Source organism: Pimephales promelas, chromosome 22 (assembly GCF_988280905.1).
Source record: "Pimephales promelas chromosome 22, fPimPro1.hap1.1, whole genome shotgun sequence".
Classification (NCBI taxonomy): domain Eukaryota; kingdom Metazoa; phylum Chordata; class Actinopteri; order Cypriniformes; family Leuciscidae; genus Pimephales; species Pimephales promelas.
In genome coordinates this window covers 19068938-19091351 of record NC_142790.1, presented here as the reverse complement: position 1 = coordinate 19091351, position 22414 = coordinate 19068938, and the positions used below count along the sequence as shown (strand labels likewise).

Here is a 22414-nt window from a genome sequence, read left to right as displayed (position 1 = left end):
CGAAAGTACAGAGTCAGTGTTTACAAGTTGAACGCATAGGTTGAACGTGCAAACTAACTCAAACACCGTTTACAAAAAAAGGAATTAAAAGGAAAAACAACGATGTCGGACGATTTTGATTCTGTACTTCCGGCTACGTCGCCCGTGACCTTTTGAACGTAATTACGTATTACGTGACGTTACAAACGCGCCTCAGAGAATATAGCAAGGCTAGCATTTGTCCTTATAAAAGTTACATTTTTGGAATAAGTTTTGAAATAACCGATCGTTTTGCATGATAAGACCCTTATTCATCGTCTGGTGTCGTTTAAAGACATTTGAAGCTGCATCTGAAACAGTTATTAACCGTCTTTTGATACTTGAACCATCCGGTTCCCATTGAAGTCCATTATATGGAGAAAAATCCTGGAATATTTTCATCAAAAACCTAAATTTCTTTTCGACTGAGGAAAGAAAGACATGGACATCTTGGATGACATGGGGGTGAGTAAATTATCAGCAAAAGTTTTTTCAAAAGTGAACTAATCCTTTAACCTGTTCAATATTTAATGAATTTTTTAAATAAATCTGTTGTTTTTATGACAGCCACCATTTAAATGTTTATATTTCCAAAAAACGAGTAAAAACATAATTATGTCATTAAAATGTATTATTATGACGTTATTATTCTAAAAACTTCCTTATGTGAAATTTAAACGACAATCAGAAATATTTCATGTGAGGGAAAAGAGCTAACACATGGATTCTAACATTTCCAAATTGCCTGGAAACCATTATTAACTGGACCAAAGGGAATCCCTGTGGTGTTTTCCAGTTTTATTTCCCAGTCAGAATTTTCCCCTTGCAACTTTTGTGTGAATCACAACATTGACTAAAGTAGGACTTCATCCCAGTCATTAAAGAATCTTCCAGTTCCAAGGGCGTTTTCACACCTGGCTCATTTAGAGTGTTCGTTTTCGGAACCTGGTGCATTTTCATTTTTAGTTCGGTTCATTGAGGCATATATGAACACAGCAATCATGCTCAGATCCACACCAAAACAATCACTCCGAGATCGCCTGAACGTGGTTGTCTCAACCTGATTGAAGGCAAACTCTGGAGCGGTTTGTTTGAGTTGAGAAAGAAACGGATGACGCAAAGGAACGTAAACAGGTGAACTCTGACCAAAAAGAGAACAGTTTTACTCACATGTGACTTGCATAAACACATTTTGATATGCTTTGACTTGTGAAAGCGAACCGATCTAACATTAAGTCCTTGTTTCGGAGCAAAGCAAGCGATTTACAGCTCTGAAAATGCCTTAAAACACCAATTTCTGTTTGGTTTGAAAGTTCAAGTTTCCATACATGACTCCTAAAGTTTCTACACACATCCTTTCCCCTTCCCATCTTATTAATTTCATCTGTCAGCTCCTCAAGGAGCTCAAAAGGTCATAGTTTGCCTCGTGACCAGGCGGAGCCGATTTTGTCGTTCACTGGGAAAGCTCATATTCCCGATTTACGAGCTCTCTGCGGGAGGCTACCAGAATCTCAGTTTTTCCCAAATCCAGGTGTACCGAGGAGTTTGAAGTCGTTAGAGATGTTATCCCTAGTCCTGCCCTCATTGATTTCAGAAAAAAAAAGTCTGTAAATGGAGACTTTCTTCCAGCTGAACTGAGGTAAACCCTTGGGAATGACTTGGGTGAAAGTTAACAGGAGAGTTTTGTAGAGTTAGGGTCAGAGGGAAAATATGCAGTTCAGGTTTCCTCTGATGCTTTCTTTGCCGTTATGATATGCCGAGCGCTCTCTTAAACTCAGAGGAGGCATTAAATTAAAGCCAGATTGCTCCCGTAATGAGCGAGAGCAGCAGTAATGCATGTAATCTGCATCAAGGACTGCTCTCGGAGGAAATTCCTTTGAGGTTTGGGTCAATTTCACTTATGATCAGGCTAATTTGCTGGGGTATAGCATGCTTTAGTTCTTCCCAACATGCAGGAGCAGCGAAAAAGAACAGGACAATCCAATCAAGTCATAACGCAGAAGCTGTGTGACTGTTGTGGTGGAAGGAACAATTTTCCTCTCTGACTGAGCTGAGATCCTGTCAGTGCCATTGACGTCAAGCTGAATCTATAGTGAACCCTCTGTGTACCACTGCAGCGTTTATTCCACGGGGACTTGACAAGGACTTCTCAAATCACATGACTTCAGTGTCTGCCAATTGTCCATCAGATGACGGTGGTTAAATGTGCTGCATTTCTCCTAGATAGATTAGCTGTCGTGTATAATATATTCAAACTAAATGTTTAAAGATGTCTGCCTTTTGAATATGATGGTTTGGGCTACACAGTTATTATAATTATTCAGTATTATATGATTTTTATATTACTATACTGAAGCAGTACGATATGTTAAATGTATATCATAATAATTTTTACGTTGAAAATTGAAATATGGTCTAATGTCTAAATGTTAAATGTTTATCATAAATATTTATGAAATTATTTAATTGTAATTATAGTCAAAAGTCTTTGAAATTGAAATATGGACTAATGTCTTAATTCAGTTTATGCAATTGGACAAAATTCTTATTAATATTATTATTATTCAGTATCAGATCATTTTTATTTGACTAAACAGCAGCAGTATGAGAGGTAATTGTAATATTTGTCAATAGTCAATATGTTTTTTATTTTTATATTAAGATATCTGAAATTTTCTTCTGTAGAGTGGTTTTCCTTTTACCTATATTAAAGGAAATGTTGTGCTTTTCTAAAAGTGAATCAGCTAAATATCCTGCTGATCTGTTTTTATCTGATTTGAGAGAGAGAGAGAGGGATTTTTATGCACATGATTTTAAATCAATATAATTAGTCCCACTTCATATTAAGTGGCTTTACTTGCATCAAAAAATAAGTACATACGATTTTAAATGAATATTTGGTCCCACTTTATATTAAGCGGCTTTACTTACAGCAAAAAATAAGTACAATGTACTTATTGTGTTCAGATTGTATTGTAAAACACGTGCTGCTATTGAGGTTTGATACAGGTAAGGTTAGGGTCAGGTGTGGTGTTATGGGTAGGTTTAAGGTGTAAGGGAAGGGGCAACAGTGTAGTTATAAATGTAATTACATGCAGGTATTTTCAAAGTATAAGTACAATGTAAAAACATGTATGTACACAATAAGTCCATTGTATCGTTAATTTCAATGTAAGTGCATACTTAAAGCCACTTAATATAGTGGGGCCGAATATTTACCTCAGGGTTTAACATACATTTAATGCAAATAGAACAGCATATATGAAGTGAGAAAGTTACACTTAGGAAGGAAAGTGTTTTTTTTTTTTTTTAATTTTTATTTCCACTGGGCGTATAGTGGCAGAAAGGCAGTGACATAAGCACAGACAAAGAGTCTCAGTGCTTTTCTTTGCTCATTGTCCTCTGGACGTACACGAATCGGGTGGCAAACAGTCTCTTGATGTCACCCTCCCTTCTAAGGCTATTGTTTTTGTCTCTCTCGGGTAGACATCGGCCAGCCACGCTGAGATGACCCTCGGCTAATGCTGTGAGAATGCAGATGGAGCACTAGCCATTGAATGTCCAAAGACCGTCCAGTGCGTTATTGTTTTCATACGCCCTCAAACTGGTGTCTATCGTGGAACTGGACACAGCCTGTGGAGCCAGCCAAAGCTGACTAAATTGTTGAATGAAATCCAGCTTTGGAGGGGTGGGACATACCCAGTGGCCCACTGTTGGGGTGTCTGTGACCCTACAGTGTTGGCACGGGAAGAGCTTTGTCTTGACTGGTATACATGATTGCACTTGTAAATACATTTTTTGGGTCAGAGAACATGGCTCATGTCCACAAGGTCATTTGAGGATTCAACTTGGAAAGTTAAACTGTCATGAGTTGTTTTTCAGAAACTTAAAATGGCCTATCTTATTCATTTTTTATATTTGAGAGGATTGTGTCTGCAACCCGACCCTTTACTTGAAGCAAAGCGGTGCACCTAATTATAACATGGCTGTATTTTTGCTACATTTCATTACCAAAACTTACATTCCAACTATAGTTAATTTAAGACGGAAGTGTTTGTGTAAATTGTATGCAGACTTTAGAACAGGTTTAGTTGGTTTAGGTATGCTGATCTATTGAGTTATCTTGGGACTATTGAGTAGTGGTTTCAAAAGACTGTTAAAATGTGGCTGATTTACTTCTGACTTAAAGAGGACCAACTAGAATAGGTTTTCATTCTCAAATGTTTAAAAAACATTATTGTTCACACATTTTACATTATTGCAGCACCTGTTTTTCCAGTCTGACAGTAATGTACTAAAGTAAGTTGAAATGTAAAACCAAATAATGTAAAGAAATTCAAAATAAATGTTTTTTTTTTATTATTTTATAAAATTAGAATAGCTTGAAAGCTCGGGTCCCCATTCAGTTTAATATTAACAAAGCAGCATTAGACTATAATGAAGCTCAGCATTGTGGAATGAACAAGTATAAACTCGTGTAGCCATTAGCATCAAACCTGCAATTTTTAGTTTCTTTTATTGATTGTTTTGGCATCCACGTAACAAATTGAACAAGACTAGCCCTGACAGCTAAAACGAAATGGCACAATTGCTTTATAATATCATTAGTAAGCCCCCACCATCAAATGACTTGGGGAGAACTCACTCAGAGTGATGGATTCAGGCGTAGTGCCAACATTACCTCAGCTGTCAGTCTCACTGAGCTGCAAGGGTTTCACTTTAACTGCTTCGTCAAATAGAAAGACTAGCAAGTAAACAGGGGATAGAGAAAAACTACTTTTTCCTTCTGTCTTCGATTGCTAAAAAAACCCCCATCTAGTATCCCTGTTTTGCTGATGAATATTGACAGTAACAACATGCACACCTATTTATTTGGACACTGTGGTTATTTGTAACAGGCAGTCAGGTGAAGGTGTCGTGGTGTTTATAGCACTCTTGGATTGATGTTGTTTATTTTTACAGTTTGTTCGTGCTTTGCGGTCGGTGAAAGTGGCTGGAGGTGCTTCATATACGAGTGAGCTAATAAAAACTACTAGTTCACCTGAAGTACGTAAATATCTGCTGAACTGAACCTGACGATTTGCCAACTGTTCAACTGAGCTAGACTTGTTTAAACATTAATCCAGATCTGGAATGGCACCATTGTGAAGCACCTCAGTTATTCGGTTAAGCCATGAGGCCCAGTGCATTCTGGACCACATACTATGTGACTGTATGTATACACAGTAAATGCCTTATTGAGAGCTGCTTCATTCAGCGACAAGCACATGAACTGATTCCAGTGTTTAACGCTGTCTTTCTGAAGAACAGGGTTTCCCGCGGGTCCTTCAGTCTTAAATTTAGTTTTATCAGATTTGGTGTCATAAAATTTAGAAAACACTTGAAGATGTCTTGGATGGAAGGGGGAAAGATGGAAAACCAGGAATCACAATATGGCTTAATGTAATAAACTTCAAAAGGCTACAATTTGATTAAATAAAATGATTTGATGAAATTACTGTGTTTATATCAGTCATACCTCCAAACTCTTCGCCTTTCTCCTTTTTTTTTCATATTACCTCCTAATAAAACAGAGCTACTTTGTTTACAGAGGTAAACGGAGAAACCACTATTTTTCTGCTCTTCCATCATATTGTATACTGTATTTGCATTTTCTTTCACGTCTTCCATTTTGTTTAGATCAATGTAAAAACCAACTCATTATTTTACACATCTTCCACACAGTGTTGCAAATGTTAACAGGTGGATCGATTGAACTTTATTTTGCAGTACGTGCACTTTCAATGTACTTACAGTGTACTTGCCAAGAAAGTACTGAATAATATACAATAACCCAGTTATTTTATGAGAATGGTAAAGTTGAAATTAATGATATGACCGTTATTGATGTGGAGGTCTTAAAAAAACATCTTCAAAGCCTTCAATTTGATTTTAAACATCCTGCAGATGCCTTGAAGGATTCAGATTGGTTGTTTCATCCAATTTGTGAATTATTTAGAAAGGATATTGGTTGAATTAGGTTAACTGTGGTTATTTCCCCTCCCTCTCTCTCTCTCCAGAAAGAGATTCAGGCGATGAGCCAGTGTCACCACCCGAACATTGTGTCGTACTACACGTCGTTTGTGGTGAAGGATGAGCTGTGGTTGGTCATGAAGCTGCTCAGTGGTGGTAAGTCCTACCCACCTGTCCTTTTTCCTCCAATCCAACCCCTCAATTTCCAGTTGGTTGCATCCAAGCACTGAAAAAAGCCATTCAGTTGTGTTCATTCCAATTTTGATGCAACATCCTGTGTACTGACAGGACTTGATTTGGTAGATTTTTGATGGCAGCATCTAAAGGAGCTTTGAGAGAAGTAAAAAAAAAAAACATTTTAATCAAGATTAAATTTTTATAGAAAAAGAAGCTCTGTAGTTAACAAATATATTTGTTCGGTTATAATTACTTGAATTTGGTGTAGGTCATTAGACATGACCATATGATGTCTTGCGGAAAAAGTTCTGGGTTGGTACGGTTAAGAAAAAAAAAAAAAAGAGTTTTATACTCACCAAGGCTAAAATGACTACAATTTAAAATAACTGTTATTTTAAAATGTAATTTATTCTTGTCATGACAATGATACATTTGCAGTCATATGATCTTTCAAAACTCCTTTTAATATGCTAATTTGGTGCTCAACGTTGAAAACAGTAGTGCTGATTATTATTTTTGTGGAAACCATCATACTTTTTGTTTCAGGTTTCTTTAATGAATAGAATGTTCATATTAGCTTTTTTTTTATAGGATTTTGTTGTAACATTATAAATGTCTTTGCTGTCACTTTTAATTACTTGAATTTCTGAGTAAAACTATTAATTTCTCTTCAAAACAATATTTTGCTGTCACCAAAGTTTGAACAGTAGTGTTTTTTGGTCATTCATCTGTCAAATACTGTTTGACGCACTAAATGAAGTTTTGCTGAGATATATTGGTGGTTTCTCTTGGTAATTTCATTTTTGAGTGCTATATTGGGTTCTCAAATGAGCCGTTAGAATGCTAATGGAGTTTTCCAGGAGCTCCTCTACGGAGTTAATCAGAGGTTGCTGTTAATTACAGCAGACACATTAGTGCAACAGCATGAGACTCACACCATATCTTACAGCATTATTGCATTATGCCTGTGTCCGGCACGGATATCTTTTGACAATCTTGCCAGCCTGGCTTTTGGGGAATTTATCCTAAGACATGCACAAGCATATCTTGGCACATTAAGTTATGCAAACAGATCAGAATTTGTCATATTTGTTCAGCTGTGAAGTTGCTGAATAGATTTATAGAAATGATTTTATTTAGGGCTGCATGTTTTATCAAAATAAAATATGGATATAGTGCGATTTTTCAAATTGCACAGGGTACGATTTAGTTTTAAAAAAATGCTTTGCAATTTTCAGGGTGAAGCGACACATTTATATGTGTAGTTTTCATTCTGAAACTTGACAGCTCAAATTTTTATTAAGCAAACCATAAAAATAAAAGCTTGTTTAAAAATTATGAAATTAAGATGTAAATATTAATATTGTAATATAATATGAATAAAATTTTCTTCCTGATTTTGTTTAATATTTTTTTTAAATAATAGTCACAATAAAATCATAACTTCACATATTAAAGTGCATTGTATATTATACAATAAATATTGAATTGGTCAACAGTGGAAATGTGGCCTATGATAACTTTTTTTTTTTTACTTTTTTTTTTAAACTGAAATAAGCGTGTCGATGCTTGTAAAAAGTAAACCCATTTATGAACAATTTTCCCAATTTTTAAGTTTTTCCCAAATCGTTCAGCCCTACAAGGATTTCACGCTCAAAGTCCTCAGAAAAATTAATTATTATTATTTGTTATTAATTTTTATGCTGATGCAGTCCTCAAAAAATCCATCCCACTCGCTCGAAAATGATCTTTTTTTTCCCCCCCGAATATGGCTATTCATGTCAGCAGGTTAAAATTCCTGCATCTTTTCATATCCCAATATACTGTATATTGCCATGTCCGTTTTTTTTTTTTTTTTAATAATATCGTGCAGCACTGTTTTTATTTATTTTAGTTTTAAACAGCCCGTTTTGCTTCTTGATTGCATTGCGTCCTTAAGCTCCAGTAGTGTTCGTGTCTTTCCGAACCCCATTGTGTAAAGCTACTGCTGAGAGTTTGATGATATGTTTCAAGCCAGCGTGTAATGCTCTGTCCCAGACGCAGCCAAGTGCTGGACAGGGAGATTATAGTGTGGCTCATGCTGACACTGACAGCCGTGGGACGCGGCCTTTCTTCCCCCGGCGCAGAGCTGAAATCACTCTGTCTGGATAATCGCAGTTCATTTTACGCCTGTCATCAGCTGTTGTGCCCTCCTCCTCCTGCCTCTGCCAGCTGAAGATGCCCAGGTGGCACGCAGCCCATCTTAAGTATGAAGGTAGGAGACGACAAGGTCTCACAGCTCTGGGGCAGGCAGCTATAGTAGTTTAAACATAACAGATACTGCTGTGTTTTTATTGTGTACTAAAGGGTAGGGGTCTAAAAAGGATAGTTAAGCTAAAAATGAAAATTGGAATCATTTACTCATCCTCACGTGATTCCAAACGGACTTTCTTTCTTCTGTGGAACACAAAAACGTAACATTTTTGAAGAGTTTTTTATTTATTTTTTTGTGTCAAAGTCAATGGGGTCCAATCAGGGTTGTTTTGAACCCTATAGAGTGCAGAAGTTACGACGTCACTCTGTAGGCCAAAACGCGGAAGTGAGTTTGCATTTTAGCACTACCGGGTTCCCTCGCTCTAAAGTCTATGGGATTTTTGAATGGGTTTTTGCTAAATTGCCTGAAATAAGGTTTGTGGTGAACAAAGCCTCTAAATATTTTCACGTTTTGATCTATGACATAGAACACACAGTTATAACCTGCTTGTGTTTGTTATTGTGTCAGCTTGTGTTTTAAAAAAAACTTTTTATAGGCTTCAAAATGTATACATTTTGGATTAAAGATTATCTTGATAGACAAAACGTGTAAGGTGTTAAATACAGATCTTATTTATTTGCGATTTTCCAAAAGTCTATGGGGAAAATGCATAGCTTTTTCGATCAAGGGAACCCATGCGCTGCTAGCTTTCGAGTTGTCCGACAAAGTGACGTCATCACTTCGGCACTCTATAGACTTAATTTGTATGGACAAAAACAGTTCAAACATTCCTCAAAATATATTCTTTGGTGTTTAGCGCGAAAAATAAAGTCAGATAGGTTTGGAATAATATGAGGGTGAGTGAACGATAACAATTTAGATTTTTAAGTGAACTAACCTTTTAAATAAGTCTTGAAAGTGACATTTGTAACATTCCCTTTGACAGCTGTCAGAAGTGATGAAGTGAATAGGAATGTGATTTTATGTGATGCTGCTTGGTGGCATTCCATAGTTTCAGCATAGGAAGTGCATTCAGGAAAGAACTACAAAACAAACTATCTCAGTATTTTTTAATTTTGTCATTCCCTCCACTTCCTGTTTACTGTCCAGTACCATGAAGGCAAAACGGGCTTAAACTGAATTGATAATAAAAAAGAATAATACATCTCATAGTTGCTTTATTCACTCATGGCATTTACAGGAAGACCAGATCTGGCAGAAAGCCTGGCCTATTTGTTGGGTACAAAGGTATGTTAGATACGGAACAAGATCAATGACTTAATTATGATTATAATAAATAATAATTACTTACATTTCTAAACATAGATGACTTTTCTGGTGCTCAAAGCGCCTTTACATAGAAGGAGGGGAATCTCCCCAACCCTGTGTACATAAGCACATAGCACGCTTGTGCTTATTAGCAGATATAGCTCAAAAGGAGTTGTCCTCTCTGGCCTCTGAACAGCACTTGTAAGTAGATATTTTACAGCTAGGTGGAAGTTTTACAACTTTACAAGCACATTGTTGCTTGTCACCTTTATGCTGCTCTGAATATAAATGAGTCATTCTACAAAACCGCCCCGGTGTGTATAGTACATTTGCAAAAACAGAAAAAAAGTCTTAAAATTGTCATAGTAAAAGGTGGAGTACCTGAAGTAGTAGACATTTTATACGCATCAACAAACATCCAATAACTTTTATTATATTATATTTTATTCAAATAATAGAATATAATTCAATTTATATAAAAAAAGTCTTCTCACATAGTGATATAGATATATATAAAATCCAATTTATTGCATCCTATCATATATATTAAAATGTATCTTTAAATGTACATACATTTATGTATTTAAATTCATTTATGTAAATTATTTAAAAAAAAAAAAAACTCCTATTCAGCCTGGAAAAGGTACTTTTTTTATTGAATGACCCAAATGATGGGTTCAATACAATTGGTCAGATGAACAATCCACTTAAGCAGATCAAACTGTGGCGACTTAGCATATTATACACGCACATATAAGTACAAAAATGCATGCATACAATCAGGAATTTCAATATAAACTCAGTACTACATTCATGAATGTGGAGTAATTTTTTTTTCATCCCGTAAGCAGATTACCCAGAGCCATTGAAATTTTTGGTGCAATTTTAAGCTGTCGCTGTCTTGTAGGTTTTAAGCACAATGTTTTGAAATATGGCATCGTGCCCGTTGTGAGACTCAGCCCAATGAGAAACAACAGATGCTTCCTATCTTGCTTTTATTCCCTCTTCTCCTCCACCCTTATTTTCTTAGAGTAATCTTTCCCTCACCAGCAGCCCCGTATGGCCCTGTGCCCTTTGGCCCAGTGGGCACGACATGGCATGTTCCACCCACACCAATGCAGGATCCTTAGGAAGGCAGCAGTGTCAGATAGTCTCTGACAACTGTTGGACAAAGAGTCATTTTCTTTTCCTGTTGCTGAAACATAATTGAAATTACAGAAAGGGCATTGGGGAGATTTCCTGGTGATGCTTTTCCTCAAAGTCTCATGAGAGAATATCAAGAATGCTTTTGCACCACATGGTCACGGTTAGAGTTACTTTCAAGAGCATTAGGAATGGGAGTTTGGCTCATGTGAACAAGACATAAAGCCATTTGTGTGGTTTTTAATGAAATGAGAAGCGTTTACAGTTACATCTCCATTACACCTCAGCATGGGGCTTCACATGATTGAGGTGTTCCGGGATGAACATTCTTGGGATCCCACCCCTCACCCCAGTAAAGGATAAGTTTTGTCATTTATGTTGCTCTTAATCTGTAGGATTTCCTCCTATGGGATGAATGTTAATTTATAGACAAGACTAAAAATCACGTCATCATTTACTCTCCCTCATATAGTTCCAAACCGTATCACTTTCTTATTTTGAAACACAAAAGGTGATATTAAGCAGAATGTTCACGCTGCTCTTTTCCATTAACAGTAGCTCCAAAAATGACAAAAAAAGAGATCCATACTATTTGTGCGCTATATTTCAAAGTTGTCATGTGGCTTCAGAAGGAAATATAGCCCACAAATCATACCGACTATTTCCATAGAGCTTTTATGGTACCTTTTGTTGTGTGAGAACGTACAGCTTAAACATTCTGCTTAATATCTCCTTTTGTGTTTCAGCGAAGAAACTTGTATGGTTTAGAGAACATGAGGATGAATAAATGATGTCACAATTTTATTTTTGTAGAACACTGTCTTAAAGTTATTTTAACTTTTAACCATAGAGCTCAAGATATTGAAGTGAGTTGTAGGAAAATACTACATTTTTATCTCATGCTCTCTGGCCCTCCCTGTGTATGTTTGACGCTAAGAATTTAGTTGATTTCACTCAGCAGCCTCACCCATCAATCTCACATGGGTTTTAATGTAGCATAATTTACCAGGATATATCTCTCTCTCTCTCTGTCGGAGCTTGACTGCTCTTAATGCAGGTCTTAGCTGTCAGTGAAACTTGATGTGGTGTTCGCTCAGTCAGCAGTGCGCTGGCTTTATGCCACAGACACATGCCCGCACACACACAGTTTCACCGTCTTGTTTTTCTTTCATTCGAATGCTCACTTATTTGAGTTTTCATATTAAACAACCTTCAGGCCACTTAGAGGTCGGCGATACCCTTTTTTAAACCACGGAAGAAGAATGACCTGTAGAAAGAAGAAGAAAAGAAACCAAAATAAGAAAACGCATAAGGCATTTTTCTGTTTCTCAAATCACTTTCACCATGAGCTAGGGTGTGATAAACTACCTTGATTTCCTTGGCTATGATCTCACAGTTTTTCCTGGTGAGTCATGCTGCACTTTTTCAAAATACAATATTCTAGGACTGTGTGAAATTGTATATCTGTACTTTTCCATACGTATTTTTGTATTTGCCATTCAATGGTTTAGAAATTTTTTAATTTTTTTTTTCATTTCAACAGAGCAGCCTGCATAGATGATATGCAGACCTGTTTTCCACACTTTTTCACTTAAATTGTAATAACGAAGCATTTTCATCCAAATGCTTAATCGTAGTAGTGTATTTAACTAGTTCAATAGACTCACCAAGGCTGGATTTATTTGATCAAAAATACAGTAACATGGTGAAATATTTCTACATTTTAAAAACTTCTTAAAAACTAAATGTATTTTAAAATGTAATTTGTGATGGCAAAGATGAATTTTTTAGACGCTGTTTCTCCAAATGCTGATTTGGTACTCAATAAACATTACTTATTATTATTATGATCAATGTTGAAAGTTATGCAGCTTAATATTTTTGTGAAAACTGATTTAAAAAAATGCAACATTCATTGAATAGAAAGCTCAAAAGAACAGCATTTATATTAAATATTGTAGATGCATTTACTGTCACTTTTGATCAATTAAATGCATGTTGACTGAATTAAAGTATTCATTTCTTTAAACAAATCCCCCACATTTTTAATGGAAGTGTGTATGGACAAGTTGTTTTTTGAGTATTAATGTAATGTTTCCATCCTTAAGAAATATCCTAAAGTGATCGTGCTATTAAATATCCTTGTGCCTCTGGACTGTCGCTCTGCCCCACACAAACACTGGCCAGCCGCCCACTCTAGTCTACTGACGGCACGCTGTTGGACTTCCTCTCGCCCGGAGGGTTTAAAGTTCTGCTGTCGGCATCAGGGAAGAGAACCCTGTCATGGGAGTTAACTTGATCAGAATTCTGGGGATTCCAAATTCCTTTTCTCAGAATTTCATTTCAGGTAGTGGGATGAAATTTCATATGCTATTAGTTTTCATACATATGCAACTCTGGGGTGGTTGCATGAACAGACCGTCTTTGTCTAACTGATGTCTGAAACGAGGCCCTTCAGAGCGTTCCCTGACACATGGCGGCCAGCAGACTTTATGGTTTATGCCGTTTACATCATCTCCCTCAGGATCTTTTGTCTGTCTGCACTGTTTTGTCTGTCTGCACTGTTTGCGGGAGGTGCTGGCCATGTCCTAACTGGTTGATAAAGTTGCTGAAGGAACATTCTCTTCGTGGACTCTCTTGCATACATTATGTCTTAATTAAATATCATGGGGGAAATAATGATTGACAGATGACGGTTTGTTTTCCTAAAACATTTGCTTTGGGTGTCCATATTTCTGTCCATCAAGGTTGAAACAATATTGGTTTGTTGGGTGTCCCATAATCAAGTTAAGCTTTGTAAATATAAACACAAAAAGACAAACAATCTTGGGAAGCAACCAGAGCAAGTTACTGTAGATTATGACATTTTTGTCTGACCTTCCGGAAAAGCTTTAAGGTCATGCACGCAAGCCAAGTGCAAAACAATGATGAACATCGGCCAGTAAGTGTGCCACGAAACGGCCTAGTGCTGTATATAACGTGCCCTCTAGTAAAGCTCTTCTAGCATGTGCACTTGTGAAGCTAATGACAGTACAACATTATGTCTACTAACAGCTCTCTGTGTTTTCCTTGTTGCAGGCTCAGTGTTAGATGTGATAAAGCACATTATTTCAAAGGGGGAACACAGGACCGGTGTTCTGGATGAAGCCAGTATTGCTACAGTGCTGAAAGAGGTCCTTCAGGGTCTTGAGTACCTCCACAAAAATGGCCAGATCCACAGGTAACACTTCTCACTTTTAGAAAAGATTTTGAATACAACAGCATACAGGTTTAGAACAACATGATGGTGAGTAAATAATGACAATTTCTGTTTAACCCTTAAAAGCATGAAAGTTTCGCCAATCATTATTACATATTCGGGTCTTTTGCGACCCGGATCTATATCGAACACTGATGCATGATCTCTACCTGTCTAGATAATATAAAACTCTCCTGATAATAGAGTAACAATTACAGAAGAATAAAAGAAAGCATATTTGTCATGGAAGGCTTCAGTTTGGGCAGATGTTTTATACTATCATCACTGTCCTTGTCAGAGCTCATTTCCGGTAACACTAGTAAGGGTACATGAATTATCATGAGTTCATATGTAAATTAAAGGGTTAGTTCACCCAAAAATGAAAATTAAGTCATTAATTACTCACCACCATGCTGTACCAACCCCGTAAGACCTTCGTTCGTTTTCGGAACACAAATAAAGATATTTTTGATTAAATTTGAGAGCTGTTTAACTACCACATTGGCTTTTAAGGGACTGCCTCTTGACGGCCCAGAAAGTCAATGAAGAAAATGTTTAAATATCCCAAGTGACTACCGTGGCTCAACTATAAGTTTATCAAGCGACGAGAATACTTTTTGTGCGAAAAAACAAACAAAAATAATGAGTTTATTCGACTATTTCTTTTCTTCCTTGTAGGCCAGAAACGAGACTTCCTTAGATTTCCACGACGCATGCGCGAGAATTGCGATCTCCTTACACTACTTCAGTTCAGTTCTCGCGCATGCGTCGTGGAAATCTAAGGAAGTCTCGTTTCTGGTTTACAGAAACTGGTTTACGTGGTTTACGAATGCCCCGCGCCGTTTATTTGGTGCTAAGAATGTCAATCAAATGCGCCTGTACGTAGCTCATAGCCAATCGTTTCAGTTAGAAAAACATAAGTATAACAGTTTAACATAGATGTTGACGTTGGAAATTGTTTGCGCTTGTACTTCACAACTTTAAAAATTTAATTTAACTAAAGACTAAAGTGTCAACAACTTTAATCGGGTACGTGTGCACAGCTGAAAGGTATGCTACTAAAGCGGTAGCTGTATATTGATATTGAAAAGCAACACGACTTAGTGGCACCACGACAACCACATTCGGTAGTCTACAGGAATATTGACAATATGATATACCACTTACCATTTATAAGTTAAATGGACTTCGTCGACGACGATTCCTAGCAGGTTGGTACTATACAACTCTGTGGCTAACATGTCTTGCCACTTTGCACTCATCCAGGCCTCGGGACTGCCGAACAAAAGTTGGTATCGACAATTCTTTATTGCATTTTCTTTCTCGGGACACAGCTGAGCGGCAGATATTCCAAGGTTGAGCGCCTCCTGTACATGGTCCTCCATTAGGGCGATTAATTTGCGAGACAACAATAACGACTGGGGTCTCGCGAAGTTTAACGCCAAAAGCTGCTCTTTTTTCAAAATAAACTTGCATTCTAAACTACTTAGAACAATATCTAAGGCATGCACAAAAGGTAGCTTCGCGTCTGCTGCCATGTTGAATCCATAGATATAAACAAACTGCGGTGTGTGGCATAGATGTCGTCATCGTCTTGCTGCCCCCTCCCCTAAATGAGGCGAAAATCTGGGCCATGGTATCCATACTGCCTTTCAGCGTGAATAAAATCGCGCTGCGGGAAGGCAGCATGGGGAACCCAGACTAGATGAACACATTAGTTAACTAACATTAACTAACACATCATCATGAATTATGATTTATTACACATGATCAATATGTTTTCTTTGTTCACAGTAATGCCACCATTAATATCACATTGTTCATCAGTGTTTCAAAGGACCTAGTCACCACTTTAGTTATGGGCCACACACATGAAGTCACTGATAGATAGTGCTTAGTTAATGATGACTTCTGTATTTAATAAACAGAATGTGTGTGCTATGAGCTGTGATTGGTCTATTTTGGTGTCTGTCCAATACATTAGTCATCATTAACTAAGCATTAATCTATTAATAACTTCATCATGTGTGTGGCCCCTCAACTAAAGTCAAAGAACAAAGAAAACATGATCATGTGTAATAAATCATTATTCATGATGATGTGCTCATCTTAGTTAATGTTTTAATTAAGGTGTTGTTCATTCAGTAAGTCATGAATGAAAAAGATTGAACTTGTGTTAGTTCCTGATGATTCATGAGATATTAATGCATGAATGAATGCACAATTCATGCATAAATTTATACATGAATTCATGATAATTCATGTACCCTTAGTACCCTGACTCTGTGATTTCTTTAACCACTAACTGAAAGGGGAAGATTTTCAGGGAATAATAACTTGAGTGTTGGCCTATTTTTCACACAAAGTTATTGTAGGTTTCAGAAGATTTGTAATATTGTGCAAGATTTTATATGGACCACTTTTATGGAGCTTTACAGACTTACTGTATGGAAAACATCTGTGTAGGAAAAACAAATCTTTTGTGTTCTACAGGAGGATAAACAGCATACATAAAAAAAAGACATGAGAACGAGTAAATAATGACAGAATTTTAAGTTTGAAATGAACTGTCTCTTTTAGACTGGATTGGTTTCAACACAAAGAAGGTCTGTATGCCTCTGGACCGAGACTCCACTTAATCAGCCTAATCTCAGATGATGAATGATGGAATTAATGAATTCCGTTTCAGAATCAACATCTGCTTGAGTTTCCAATGGAAATCCATGGAAAAACTGAGTGAGCTCTCTAGTCTAATCGTGCCCTTCAGTCGTTTATCATTAAATCTTTAAAACATACAAATCTCAGTTGATGCAGGCCAAGCATATATGGCCGTTTCATTCCCAATCTTTTACTAAGCTCATCAATGATTCCTTTGCTAGTTTATCTGAGACATTCATCTTCAGAAGTCAATACACTCTTTGCAGTGATGACTCACTGATGGCTAATTTAAATGAACTGTCGGTTTCTCTCTCTATCTCTCCCTTTTTACATTAATTGCTTGCTTCTCATATCCCTTGCTCCCTCTGTACACGCACAGGCCTGTTAAAGCAGACAGTGTAAATAATTTGCTGGCTTTTAGTCTGGTTAAATACCCATGAATTGCAAGCTTGACTCTGAATCTCAATGAAGGAGACCAGGACTTTTTGCTCTCGGCTGTGCCGCCAGTGGGACGGGAGGTCATTTTCGGCTTGTTAGAAGAAGCTTGTTAGAGTGTGTTTTTAGATGTCTGACATCAAATTTAGTAAATGTAGTTTGTTGCATTTGGACATAGTTTTTTGAAGATGGACTTTAATTATGTATATATACACTATAGTAAAGTGTCATTTACTCCAGTCTTCAGTGTCACATGATTCATCAGAAATCTTTCTAATATGCGGATTTGATGCACAAGAAACATTTCTCATTATTATCAATGTTGAAAATAGATTTTACATTTTGATTTCAGGAATCTTTGATGAAATACAAAACATTCATCTGAAATAGAAAGATTTTGCAACATTAAATAGTACCGTTCAAAAGTTTGGGGTCACTAATCATTTTTGGTTTATTTTGGGGGGGAATAACTAAAGAAATCAATACTTTTATTCATCAAGGATGAATTGATCAAAAGTTGATAATGTTACAGAAGATTATATATTAAAATAAATGTTTGTTTTTTCATAACTATTTTCAACATTGATAATAATAATGTTTTTTGAGCATCAAATCCACATAATTTCAATGATATTGATATTATTAATGATTTGAGCATTTCAATGATTCACAATGATTTCAACAATGATAATAATAACAACCAAACAAAAAAAAAAAGTTTTTTGGCACCAAATCATCATAGAATGATTTGTGAAGGATCATGTGACACTGAAGAATGTAGTAATGATGCTGAAAATTCAGCTTTGATCACAGGAATAAATTACATTATAAAATATATTAAAATAGAGAACAGTTATTTTAAATTGTCATTAATATTTCAAATATTTTTTTGTATTTTAATTAAATAAATGCAGCCTTGGTGAGCAGAAGAGACTTCTTTTAAAAAACATTAATAATCCTACCGATCCAAAACTTGTGAATGGCAGGGTACATTCACACACACACATATATAAATGTATGTATGTATGTATGTATATGTGTGTGTGTGTGTGTGTGTGTGTGTGTGTGTGTGTGTGTGTGTTTCTGTTTATATTACATTGTGTGGACCAAATGTCCCCACAAATATAGTAAAACCTGAAAATCACCTACTGTACATTGTGGGGTCCAGCCAGCGGTCCCCATGAGGAATACAGTGTATAAATCATACTAAGTAATGTTTTTTTGAAAAAGTAAAAATGCAGAATGTTTCCTGTGATGGGTAGGTTTAGGGATAGGGGCAGGGTAAGGGGATAGAATATACAGTTTCTACAGTATAAAAACCATTACGCCTATGGGGAGTCCCCACAAACATGTGTGTGTGTGTGTGTGTGTGCCACAAGGAGGGAGTCACACTATACACTCCACATCCCTGGTGAATGCAATTAGACACTGTGGCTTAAGGCTGGCATGAGGTCAGTTGTCAAAATGGAGTAAAGCAGCAAAATTCTTCATCATCTTCACTGCCCTGTGAAGTCCAGCAGATGGATGTAAAAATCATCTCGCCCATCTACTCTCTCCCTCATGGCTTGTCGTACAGTCTTTTACCCTCGCCACAGTTTAAGATCAATCTGCCGATGTAGAGCTTTGAGCTTCTCTTTGGGTCTGTCCTCACACTGAGGCTCTCTTTGTTATGAGTGTCAGCTAGGGAAACCAGAACACGTTGTCATGGCTCCCACAGAGGGGTGACATCATTGCCGAGGCTGTAAGAGATCTGTATCGCTTAGATCTCGGGAAACCATTCCGCTTTTGTTCTGACATTCTTTGGATTGCCTAGTACCATCTGGGTTTTATATGGTGATGCAGTTGCTTTCTGGGAGGTTTGAACACTGTAGTATGATTATCATTCCCTTAATAATCTTCCAAGGCTTCCTTGTCCTCCAAGTTTCCAAGTTTGTAAGATAAAATATGAATTGGCACTTATACAAAAAAAAATTCCCCAAAAAATATTTGTTATAGTTGATTCAGATTGAAACAACATTTTTAAACTATTTTACAATTAAGTGGCAAACTCATTTGCTTTAGTGGTGGTAGTAATAATAAATAATGCTTATGTTGCTTGTTACACACCTTTATCCAAAGTGACTTACAAATGACAAATACAATATATAATATACTATATTATGGATATATACAGTTGTAAGCCCGTCTAGATCGGCCCAATGGCGGCATCCAATAGAACGTGTGAAGGTCTCTGCGCGTTACTGTCTTTCCGCATGGCAAAGTAATTTAATTCCATTTAAGCTTTTATCTGACCATCTGACTCCATTTTAACACAACCTCGCATTTAGGTTAGATTACCAACTGGTTATTGGGCAATTATATAATAGTATTAATTATGTAAAAGCTTTAAGGTCATGCACGCAAGCCAAGTGCACAACAATGATGGACATCGGCCAGTAAGTCTGCCATAAAACGGCCTAGTACTGTATATAACATGCCCTCTACCAAAGCTCTTCTAGGATGTGTACTTGTGAAGATAATGACCGGAATGACATCGGTCGCATTCACGCTTACACAATCAAAGATACTTTGGTATAGCCCCCGTGACTGAATATTGAAATTAAAGTAATGTTTACTTCAGTAGAGTATGGCCTGGCCACTATTACAGATATTTTTATTACAGAAAGTTAACCAACTTTACTTTTCTTATAATAGAATAGTCATTAATAGCCATTAATTCTGACAACAACTTTATATATAGTTGTTTTAATAAAATAATTACCATTTTAATCTTGCATTTAAAAGTGATGATAAATAATAATAGCATTACAATAGCAACAGAAATCTGGTCAGCTTCAGCCCCTGCCTTATAAATAAGCCTGTAATTGGGGGAAAAAAAACAATTATGCACATACAGTGTTCTGTACCGTTCACACATAGATAAACCACATATCATATCATGTTCATTGCATTTGTTCCTCAATATTTATATCCTGTTTTCCAAATCAGATATGTTCTCTCTTCTCAGTGCCCTGTCTGATAAATATGTGAGCGATTATCAGCTGTGCTCACACTCACACTCACAGACAGCAGGAGTGTTACCCACCACTTTAATAGTCTCCAAACATCTTTTACTCTTCTTCAAGAACACCTCTCAATGTGCATGAGTTTGGAGTGGACATGTGTTAGTATGTTTTGATTTGCCCAGCAGGAGAGAATAACTGGGACCTCTCAGAATGTGTGTGTGTGTGTGTGTGCCGGGGGCTCATACTGCAGAAAGGTTGTAATTATGGTTTTGCACCCTTGAAGCGCATAATTGCATAACATCATGGCAAGAGAATGTGACTGTTATGATAACAGAAACAAAGTTCTTATTATGTTCAAAAGTTAATTTACTTTCTTCATCTTCAGTGTAGTTCGTATCTCTGCTGCCCCCAGCTGGACAGTAACATATAAAGCAAGAAATTAAAATTATTATTATAATTCACGATCATCTAGCATAAACGTTTTTAAATAAATAAATAAATATATATATATATATAGCACTTATTGTAATAATAAATATGAATAATGTAATAAATAATGAAAGTAATACATCAAAATGAATAAACATGTGAGTTAAACGTTCATGTGAGCTGAATTGAATCATGTTAAATATATTCTTATGGGTTCCACTGGCATATTAAGGCTTAAATATAATATCACACAAGAGTTCTGAATATCCAACGAATATTGCAAGAGTGATTTTGCTTACTAACTTTAACAACATTTCAACAGCGACAGCATTTGGCTGGTCAATTTTTTATATTTTTTCCCCCCAGGCACAGCACACTGAAATGACTTTATATACTAGGACACAGAACCTGAATGTCTACAGTATCATAAAACATTTCTGTAAACATTAATTATTCTCAAGAATATCCAATGAAGCATTCATTAGTCTCCTAATTAGTCCCAGCTTTGCCAGTTAGATAGAAAACGCACTCTACTTTTGCAGTGAAGCAAAAGTGCAGATTCTTCCTGGATTGAAGTATAAATGTCGAACTCGGTGTTACACAAACACACACATGACTTGATCATCAGTTCTGGAGCAGAGGAGATGTCTGCTGGCTTTTAGTGTTAAACACAGGGCAGAGGGACAGATATAGCGTTCATATTGTTTGCAAGGAGTTCGTCACCATGACCACAGATGTTTGGATCCTGCTCTCACTACCAGCTACATACAGAAACATCATGCACTCATATTGCACTCATTTCATTCTGGTTGAATCCCCCTTAAATAGGTCTTTATTATTATACTTTTTCACAAAACTGTTGTCTGACCAGTGCGATCCACATATGTATTCATCTGTGTCGTGTCTGTGTTTGTCTGCAGGGACCTTAAAGCTGGAAACATCCTGCTGGGGGAGGACGGGTCAGTGCAAATCGCAGGTACCAACTTTCTGTTTAACGAATATAATACTAATAAAAAAATAAATATTATTACAGTTTAAATGAACTATATTTTAAAGCATGATTTAGTCCTGTGATGTCAAAACTGAATTTTCAGCATCATTACTCCAGTCTTCAGTGTCACATGATCCTTCAGAAATCATTCTAATATGCTGATTTGTTGCTCAAGAAACATTTCTCATTAATGTTGAAAAAATACGTTCACCTGCTAAATATTTTTGTGGAAACTATTTTTAATTTAAAAAAAATAAATAAAATTTATTTGACATAAAAATCTTGCATTAAATTGATCAAAGGTGATTGAGGGCAAGAGCTGGATAATAAATGTTACTTTTTATTAAATATGAAATGTGTAATACATTAAAGACTTGATAAATAGGTTTGTTCAAGTGTTTAGTGAAATCAATTGATGTTTTCAATAAATCTATAATTTTTCTCTTCATGAAAACGTCAAATGTTTCAATTTGTCCATTGTGGTACAATGTTGCCTTGAGGCAACAAACTTTTAATTAAGAAATAAATTTAAAAATAATGATAATGTTTATTGATATTGTTATAGTGTCCAATTTTAAGCAGGAAAAACATAATAAATATTTTTTTTTTCTCACTAATATCACATTGCGTACCATAGAGGGTTAAATAAATGATATTACAAAAATAAATGTTTTTACTTTCACTTTTGATCAATTTAATGTTGTTAAATTGTTAAATAAAAGTATTAATTTCTTTCAAATTAAAAACATACAGAACTCAAACTTTATAATGATTGTATACTTCTGAATACTTTTTTTTTTTTTTTA

At 36.1% G+C, this 22414-nt stretch overlaps 1 protein-coding gene across 3 annotated transcripts in view; it reads left to right on the top strand.

The window, feature by feature from the left end:
- Positions 1 to 22414, top strand: part of oxsr1b (oxidative stress responsive kinase 1b) — a 52204-nt gene that overhangs the window by 16462 nt on the left and 13328 nt on the right. For all 3 annotated transcript variants that reach the window (XM_039666935.2, XM_089125594.1, XM_089125595.1), the window contains exons 3-5: positions 6078 to 6186; positions 13931 to 14072; positions 21538 to 21593. In XM_039666935.2, the coding sequence (XP_039522869.2) occupies positions 6078 to 6186; positions 13931 to 14072; positions 21538 to 21593 (307 nt within the window). The remainder of the gene's footprint in view (positions 1 to 6077; positions 6187 to 13930; positions 14073 to 21537; positions 21594 to 22414) is intronic.